Raw genomic sequence first — 9,369 nt, 5'->3', positions numbered from 1 at the left:
CAATCAATAGTTGCATAGTCCCACATGCATAGCTTTATTGTCTAGCAGTTCATACGTTTGCACTTTGGCCTTAACCTCTCTCTGGGAGACAGCCTTATCTAGTCTTTAGCAGCGTGACACTGTTATTGCAGCTGTGCATGTTTGCAGTAATACAGGCCTTTCCTTAAAAACAGTCCCGTCACTTCACGATTGTAATTTAGTCTCAGTTTCAAAGTGACAGCAGCTGCAAAGCATGACACTGTTGATTTTTCACTCAAACATCTTTGTTTTGTTGGGGTTGTGCTATAAAAGCTGATTCTACATCGCCATCTAGTGTCAGACTAATCGGTTCATTTATGCATGTTTGTAGATTCAGGATCCTCACAACTTCGACCAATGCATTTCCATTGCTAATGATTTAAAACTATAGACATAGTTGGGACAGATTTCCATTTGTGTTTTAGATAGCATTCTGTAGAGTTAATAGATTTAAAACCATTTTAAATTTAGCAGACGCTTTTATCCAAATGAGGACAATGGAAGCAATCAAAATCAACAAAAGAGCAATGATACGCAAGTGCTATAACAAGTCTCAGTTAGATTAACGCAGTACACATAGCAAGGGTTTTTTGTTAATTATATAATAAATAAAAAGAAAAACGATAAAATAGAAAAAGAATAGAGCAAGCTAGTGTTAGACCAAGGTTTCTGGCTGTTTTTCTTTAGTTTTTACACATCAGTGAAATTTTTTATTTTGATTTTCAAATGTTTGTAATTTTGTCATTATTTAATATTTCTATAGTTTTTATTAGTTTTATTTCAGTTTTAGTTTAAGTACATGAACTTAGTTAAATATGAATATTAATATATATTTAACAAGTTAAATATTGAGAAAAAAAACTTATATTTCAGTTAATGTTTATTTCAGCTAACAAATGTTTGTTATGGTTTTAGTTTACTATAATAACTGTGATACTAATATCTCCAAAAACATAAAATTGTCTGAGGTTTTTTTAATGGTTTTTTTTTTTTTTTCAATTTTCAAAATGTTTTCAATTTTTTTACTTGACAATTTTGTCTAATTTTCCAGTACAAATATCTAAACATTCTTAAATAAAAATAACATGAGAAGAAAAATAATGTCTTTGTTTAAATAAACAAAACAAAAAAACATCATCACAATGAAGCTAGTTTATGCTTAAAACTAGAAAAAATCAGCCATATGGTCAGAAAAATAAACCTAATTTAAAGGGAAAACAATATTATTTTTAATACCCTATTGGCATTTTTTTCCCCTTGTTTTAAGCAAAAAATATATTTTTTTATATATTTTTTTTAAACCAAGACTTGTCATTTTGCTTGTAAACGTATCTTGATTTTAAAGTATTCAGATATTTGTACTGGGAAAAAAAGTCAAAAATACAGAGGAGGAAAGTAATTTTTGCAGTGCAGCTTTCTAGACAATCTCAATAAAAATGTCTACTGCTTTTAACATTTCATTAATTTCGATTGCATTTTCTTTTACAGACACACGAACAATAAGACACACACTGCAGGGACGAAACAGGACTACATGTTTATCAAAACTCTTCTTTTATTCTGCGTTTCAAAAACATTCATCAGAACAAACATGTAGTGAAGCATTACGCTCAGTTGAGTTTATCAAAGTACTTGAGTTTGCCTGAAGGGTCTGGGATAATCTGTGTGGAAAGAGGAGAAATACAGAGATACTGTAACCTGTGATCATACACAGAAACACACACACACACACACACACACACACACTGAAATCTTACCGTATCACTGCCAGGCTTCCATCCAGCTGGACACACTGACATCAGAGACAGAGACAGAGTCAACAACACCCAAACCAAACCCTTACATTTATAACATGCACACTCGTATACTTAAGTACACGTGATATAAGCTATTTATATATTACAACGTTCTGGTGGATAATGCATGATACAATTAGAGACTGACATGTCCAAACACTTCATTCCACATTTCAAGAATAGATTTTTTTCCTTTATTTAAACAGTCATATATATTTTTTAAAAAAGAGATCAAAAAGATACACCTTTTTCTGCTCTAGATAATTTTAACTAATAAAAAAAGATAGATTTCTCTTGTTAGTTGAACGTAAGCATTTGCTTCCATTCATTCTCAATCAAATCTCTCCATTTGTTGCCCATTTCATTGCTACGTTTCAAATTTTGGACAGGCTACTATATGCAGTAATACGGAAATAAACACAAATAATCATTTCTAAGATAATTCACTTAATCTGATTATGCTCCTGAAGCGGTGTTATTTTAGTATTACTTATAGACTGTAGTATTCATTAAAGTTTTGAATTAGCATTTATTTTTATATTTTCAGTTTTCATTTTCATGTTAATTTAAATGTTAGTAATTTTACTATGTGCTTTTGTCCTTTTTTTAAATATTTATATATAGCTTTAATTTATTATTATTTCAGTTTCAGCTTAAATTTAAGCAAATTTAACCAAAGCAACATTTCTAATTTCCCTTTGAAGTTTTTTTACGTTTTTCATCTAATATTTGTATTGTTTGTAAGTATTCTACTTGTATTTATTTTATTTCCACTTTTCTCAGCTAGCACAATCTATTTTTAATAGCTCTAGTTAACAGTAACAACTCTGTTCTGAATGTGATACGAAAACCCACTGTCTTTAGTTAACACGATTAATCTCAAACTCTGTATTTGCATCCAAATATTTGAAGCATTAAAATAGATTAAACATATAATTTCATAAATCAGTGTGTTAAAATTGGCAGCCCTAGTAAACACTGCTTTAATGTATTATTCAAATTATAACTTTGACAAAAAAATGTCAAAAGTGTGTCATCAGTGATTAATAACGGCTGTACCTTCTCCGTGTTTATCGGTGTACTGGAAGGCCTGCACCAGTCTGAGGGTCTCGTCCACAGAGCGTCCCACTGGCAGGTCATTCATGGTGATCTGTCTGAGGACACCTTTATCATCGATGATGAAGAGACCTCTAAAAGACAGCAGAGGATAAAACCATTACCACATAACTCAGCAGGCAAGTCATTCATGTAATACTGAAACACTAGCTTTAAAATCAAGGTTCTGATTTTTCACTGAATGCCATTAATCTTGTTTTGATTACTCGTGATACATACATTTGTAAAATCCATTTACAATATTAAGGTCCAACAGGGTCAAAAACTTAAAAGGCCTAGTTTCAGTACCGGAGCGTGTGTCCCTGATCCTCAAGAAAGACACCGTAGTCTTTGGATATCTGATGAGTGAGGTCAGAAAGAAGAGGGATTTTCATTGGTCCGAGACCTCCTTGTTTCCTGGGTGTGTTGATCCTGATAAAAAGAAACCAGCGGTGAGTCCATTCATAGTCCTCACTTCTCTAAGATATCACAACGAATCATCTCAAAGTCCAGAAGAAGCAGTGTGTCCTCACCAGGCCAGGTGAGTAAACTGAGAGTCCACCGAGCAGGCGACCACTTCTGCGTTGATGGCCTGAAACTCATGCACACGATCACTGAAGGCGATGATCTCAGTAGGACACACAAACGTGCTGTGGATCAACACAACCGGTCAAGCGTTCAGAATAATTAACGGTTTCTAATGTTTTTGTAAGAAGTCTCTTCTGCTCACCAAGGCTGCATTTATTTGATAAAAAATACAGTAAAAACAGTAACATTGTGAAATATGAATACAATTTAAAATAACAGTTTTCTATGTAAATATATATTTTAGAACGTAATTGATTCTTGTGATGCGCCGCTGTATTTTCAGCATCATTACTCCAGTCTTCAGTGTCACATGATCTTCAGAAATCAGTCTAATATGCTGATTTGCTGCTCGAGAAACATTTCAAATGGGATGGCTTCTCCTAGTTTTCTTAGAGATATTTAGTGCCAGTTTATCAGGAAGTGACGATTTTGTTCTCTTTGACTCGTTTGGATGGAAACGGTGCTTATTCGCAAATGTTTTGTGAGATATTCCAAGTTAAATTCGCAACCTTGGATGGAAACCCGGCTTGTGATACACTTGTGCATACTTTTATTCAAGGATGCATTGAACTGATTGAAAATGACAGTAAAGACATTTATAATGTCACAAAATACTTCTATTTCAAATAAATGCTGTTCTTTTGAACAAAGATGTATCACAGTTTCCACAAAAACATGAAGCAGCACAACTGTTTTCAATACTGATAATTAGAACCATTGTTAATAGAACACCCAACAATAACTTGAGCAGCAAATCAGCATATTAGACTGATTTCTGAAGATCATGTGACACTGAAGAGGGAAGACTGGAGTAATGATGCTGAAAATTCAGCTGCGCATCACAGGAATAAATTACATTTGACCATATATTCACATAGAAAACAGCTATTTTAAATTGTAATAATATTTCCCAACATTTCTGCATTTATTGTATTCTTGATCAAATAAGTGCAACCTTATAGTGAACATAAGAGACTTCTTTTAAAAACAGTAACAATCTTAATGATTCTAAACGGTTTTGTGCATTCAGTCATTTAATTCTAAGAGTAACTAAAGCTAATGTAGTCAAAGCATGCTCACAAGTCCAGAGGATAGAAGAAGAAAACCAGGTATTTTCCTTTGTAATCTGACAGTTTCAGCTCCTTAAACTCGCCATTGATCACAGCTGTTCCTTCCCAGTGTGGCGCTGGTTTTGAGACTGAAAAGAAAAAAACATAACACAACATTTATTATTCGAAAGAATCATATCCCAACGTCTATTAATAATGCAGATATTTTAGAGCATATGCATGCATGTGATCTACTGTCTCTTTAAGAGATTCAATAGCATGCTGTCTTGGATCCAAGTTTCAAATCATGACGTGTCCTTAAAAGCAATGCACTTTTATCCCCAACACAGACTAATAACTGTTAAAATGACCTGATTTGCACAAATAAACAGCACATATTAATATCTCAAACACTAATGTGAATTAATCATTCTGATAATGCATCAGACGAACGGTCATGCTGACAAAACATTGCTAACAATCCTTCTGGAACAACTTATGCAATATTCATTATCTCAAAAATAACTTATATAAAAATAAGCAATTACACAGACGTTCAATTCAAATCCGTCCACACATTTTTCAAATAAGAGACAATGCTAGCAGGCTAATAGTAACGTTAGTACGTGTTGACAGCTGTTAGAGACATGTGAAATTAATGGTTATTTAAAAATATATATTTAAGACCCAATTTGCATTGTAATTAAACGCACTTTTGGCTTTGCTCAGGTGTAAGGAATGATCAGAGACTGGGACGCGGAAAGCCTCTCCGGGATAAACGTGTCCACCGGCGTAATTATAACACTCTTGCTCCTTCTTCCAGTCTGCACCGTCACACAGAACCGACTCGGTGAGTAAAAGAAGTGTGCAAACCGCGCCGAGCCATTCTCTGGGCGTTTTAACGCAGCGACTGACGTCCATTGCTGAGTCTTGCAGGAAGAAGAACGTCTCTCTCTTCGTTTGATTACTATTCCTCCCTTCTCCTGCCGCGCACAGACGTCATCGATCTGTATGATGCTCGGATCGACTGCAGCTGCATTCTATTGAGCGGGTCTGCCGCCGATGTATATGATGTAGAGATCTGGGGTGTATTCCAGAAGTTTCCAACAAAACCCGCTTTCTGGAATACACCCCTGGGGTTTCCGATGTAGCGCGCCATTACGATCTATTTATTTTTCTCATTTAGAATTCATCAGTCCAGCACCATTGAATAATTCGTAAATGTATTTTTTTTTTTTTTTTCGATTTTCACATTTCTTGACACTGTGCATAATCTTTAATTTCAAGATTACTTGCCTGGCCAAAATATCGCTGGTAAATTTACTATTTAAAAAGAAAAGAAAAGAATTGCAGCAGTTGTCTCGATATTTCGGACACCCGGTCACACAGTGGCGCAGCAGTTCTGTATATGATCGTCACTTCCGCTGCTGTTGGTCGGGTCAGTCAGTCGCGCGCTGGCGGGAGTTCACCGGATTAAAGCTTTTTAAATCTAGTAATTGGCCATAAGGTTATTATATTATGGATTACCACCACTTTTAACATCTACACATACATCATAACAATCCAAGATTGTCTGAGCGCGTGGCTCTTTGTTAGCGACTTTTCCTTGCGTTACTCGACGGAGCCCGTATGAATCGCGCCTTGTGTTCTTCATTACTTTATGAATATGAATTGCATTACACGTCTTTTGGAGATATAGAGTGCTTGATTGTTTACATTAGACTGGTTTTGCTGGTTAATTTGTTGGTTTATCAGGAGATGAGCATAGCAACTCGATGGCCTCCTGTTGTCTTCGATGCACTGCGTATTAACGTTACCTTTTTTATAGTTTAGACGTGTATTAATAATTGTATCATTACATTTCTTGAACACAATACTCTCACGTGTGTGTGTGTGTCTAACTAGTCATTGTTACCGGCGAAATTTGTGCGTTGTGGAATCGGGAGACAATCTGCAATTAATAATAAACACATTTATCTCCACTCTCTCGTGTTTCACAGCAAAGCTGTCCTGATACTCGTCCTAATTAAAACACCATGGCCGACAGCGATGATGAGTACGACCGTAGACGAAGAGACAAGTTCCGCCGGGAGAGGAGCGACTATGACCGGTCCCGGGAGAGAGAGGACCGCCGCAGAGATGACTGGAACGACCGGTGAGGAAGAGGGAATTAATCTGCTCAACAAAACACATTTCAGACAAAGTATTATGCCTGCAGATAGTGGGGTAATAAGTCTGAGAAATGGAACAGAGATTTTTTTTGGTCCAGTTTGGGGTGTAAAAAAAAAAGGCTGTAAGCATGTCTTGAACATTGTGGGACAAAAAAAAAAAGTTTTTTGAAATATGCACACATTCACTCTTAATTGCATGCCTAATATTGCTGAAAACATCACATTTGATTATGAATTCCACGAATGACATCCAAAATAAAACGTTGAGAGTTTTACATTACTAGCTTTCAATGTTTCCATCCACCTATGTTTATGCAAATTTTGGGATATAACCTAAAAAACACTGGATGGGGACACGCCAAGATGTGCAAAAAATTCCAAAAATGTACATGTTTTGCATATAGATGACAATGTTGTGGAAAAAAAACTAGAAATACTGTATTATGCATGTCTGGCCAGTAGTTGGCGATGTCACATAGTAAAGATGAACCCAGACCTAATACGCATGTGGCACCGTTTTCACAAATTTTCATTTTAGTGGATTTCAGGCCCCCAAAACACCATTGTCGTGTTAATGAATGGCCAAAACACACAAAGTTTTACATTTTTAGTTGAAAAAGGTGTGTAAACACCCCCTAAGAAGACATGCATAAACTATGATGGAAACACATTTACCGAATAAATTGCAGCAATTTTTATTAATGATACTTTGGCCATATCTGATTATTATCCTCTTTAATGTTTATGATGGTTATGGCTCAGGTCAAGAGACTTGTATGTTTGCATATTTTTATATATATATATTTCTTGTGGTTGTCGTTTACTGGCGGCCCTCGGCTAGAGAGTGGGACAGAGGCCGCGAGCGACGCAGCAGAGGGGAGTATCGTGACTACGAGAGGGGCAGACGAGAGAGATTTTCCCCTCCCCGTCATGACATGAGCCCTCAGCAGAAGCGCATGAGGAGAGACTGGTAAGAACAACTGTGTTTTAGTGGAAGAGATCACTTTTAAACTTCGGTTTTGAAACCTAGCAGACTGTCTGCAGCCTACATAGGCAGTATCCTAATTAAAATGCGACCTCACGAGTGACCAAAATAAAATGAATTGCTACATTTATTTTATTTATTTACCAGTTTTTTGTTTTGTTTTTTGCAATAAACAATTTAAAGCAGATGAGACAGAATTTCTGAAAAAATAAAAGGTCCATAGGGCCATATTATTGTAAATATTTTAATAAATTATTCATGTTTTGTGAATTCAATTAGACATGTTTTTTTTTTTATTGCTATTTTAAACCATGAGAACAGAATCCCAAAAAATTAAAATGGAAAACATGAAAAATAAAACAGAATTTGGGAAAATAAAAAGGGATTTCATAGGGCCCTAAAAGTCTTGCTGAATTTAATAAATTGTTGAGACATGTTTTATTAATTAGACATGCTTTTTTTTGCTGTCAAATTTAATTTGACCATTAAAATGGAATCCAGAAAAATTAAAAAGGGAAAAAACAGAATTTGGGGGAAAATAAAATGGCTTACTATAAGCATAAAAATACAAAGCATGCACAAATAGTGAGGAGTGTGTCTATGATGCCTTAAAATACTTCCTATGTAGGCAGCTCACTAGGTTTTGAAATGAAGCCAAAGAGATCAAATACCTGTATAAAACTCTTCTACATGCTTCTCAGGGATGACCACGGAGGTGACCCTTACCATGGTGGCTATGACCTGGGTTATGGAGGTGGTGGAGGACCCAGCTACGCCCCTCCTCAGCCGTGGGGTCACCCTGACATGCACCTGATGCAGCCTCATCATGGAATCCCCATCCAGGCCAGGTGAGCAGGAAGCTCTACAGTCCACCATTCCCTTGTATTTAACCTGTTAACACCACCTCTCTGCTCTTCCTCCAGGCTGGGAAACATCCATGATATGGATCTTGGTCCTCCCCTTCCTGTGATGAAGACCTTTAAGGAGTTCCTGCTGTCCCTGGACGACTCTGTGGATGAGACGGAGTCGGTCAAACGCTACAATGAGTACAAGATCGATTTTAGGCGTCAGCAGATGCAGGACTTCTTCCTGGCCCATAAAGATGAAGAGTGGTACGATAACAGTTGCTGTTTTTGCGTTAGTGTTCTGTTTTGATAGTGTTTGTGCATTAAGCTAGGAACAGCAAGTCCCGCATCTAAGCACAGAAGTGGCCAAATTCTGCACCTATCAGCCTCTGAACATGCGACTGTATTCTGTTAATTATTCATTTGGCCTGGAGTTAAGATGAATAATGTGCATTTGGCTGCATAATTTTATCTTGTACCTCCGAGTATGACTTTGAATATCCTTACTACAGTCAGTTTTGAGGGTGAAGTTACATGAAGTAGCCTAATAAAGTTGTAGTTCATCCAAAATTGGACATTTTTATAATTTTTCTTTTTTGCGTGAACTATTCCTTTAAATCTTGAGTGCTTTATTTGCTCCTGATAGCATTATTTCTAAATAATGTCTACTGTCTCATCAGTTTGTCTCCACAGTAGGGCTGCACGATAAATCGCATGTGATATTTTAACGCGCATCTTGTCAGAAAGCTGGTTCTGTAATCAGCGGTAAATCTCCATCACCTGCGGGCTTTCACATTGAGCAGCATTAACTACACAGAGCCG

General features: G+C 36.3%; 2 protein-coding genes across 4 annotated transcripts in view; one reads left to right on the top strand and one right to left on the bottom strand.

Moving 5' to 3' along the window:
- Positions 1-1,555: 1,555 nt before the first annotated feature.
- Positions 1,556-5,513, bottom strand: LOC107665442 (peroxiredoxin-4-like). The gene is made up of 7 exons (XM_016456356.1): positions 5,260-5,513; positions 4,578-4,695; positions 3,443-3,559; positions 3,219-3,341; positions 2,874-3,004; positions 1,776-1,810; positions 1,556-1,679 (listed from the first exon to the last, which is right to left on the bottom strand). The coding sequence occupies exons 1-7, from the start codon at positions 5,465-5,467 to the stop codon at positions 1,629-1,631; spliced, it is 783 nt and encodes a 260-aa protein (XP_016311842.1). The 5' UTR covers positions 5,468-5,513; the 3' UTR covers positions 1,556-1,628.
- Positions 5,514-5,838: 325 nt separating this feature from the next.
- The window catches only part of LOC107665251 (serrate RNA effector molecule homolog), a 12,220-nt gene continuing 8,689 nt past the window's right edge, over positions 5,839-9,369 (top strand). The window contains exons 1-5 of one of the 3 annotated variants that reach the window (XM_016456245.1): positions 5,839-6,053; positions 6,547-6,701; positions 7,559-7,687; positions 8,404-8,550; positions 8,626-8,814. In XM_016456245.1, the coding sequence (XP_016311731.1) occupies positions 6,583-6,701; positions 7,559-7,687; positions 8,404-8,550; positions 8,626-8,814 (584 nt within the window). In that variant the 5' untranslated portion in view covers positions 5,839-6,053; positions 6,547-6,582. Of the gene's footprint in view, positions 6,054-6,546; positions 6,702-7,543; positions 7,688-8,403; positions 8,551-8,625; positions 8,815-9,369 lie in introns of all 3 variants that reach the window. The other 2 variants (XM_016456163.1, XM_016456099.1) reach the window with 2 other exon arrangements.

Source organism: Sinocyclocheilus anshuiensis, unplaced genomic scaffold (assembly GCF_001515605.1).
Source record: "Sinocyclocheilus anshuiensis isolate Anshui unplaced genomic scaffold, SAMN03320099.WGS_v1.1 scaffold245, whole genome shotgun sequence".
In the NCBI taxonomy this organism is placed as follows: Eukaryota; Metazoa; Chordata; class Actinopteri; order Cypriniformes; family Cyprinidae; genus Sinocyclocheilus; species Sinocyclocheilus anshuiensis.
This window is presented reverse-complemented; position numbering and strand designations above follow the sequence as displayed.

Excerpts from the sequence above, each read along its gene's own strand:
- LOC107665442 (XM_016456356.1), bottom strand. The coding sequence starts at position 5,467 with ATGGACGTCAGTCGCTGCGTTAAAACGCCCAGAGAATGGCTCGGCGCG. Across the intron at positions 4,696-5,259 it reads ACACCTGAGCAAAGCCAAAA|TCTCAAAACCAGCGCCACAC; the intron begins GTGCGTTTAATT and ends TTTTCTTTTCAG. Across the intron at positions 3,005-3,218 it reads GATCAGGGACACACGCTCCG|AGGTCTCTTCATCATCGATG; the intron begins GTACTGAAACTA and ends GCTGTCTTTTAG.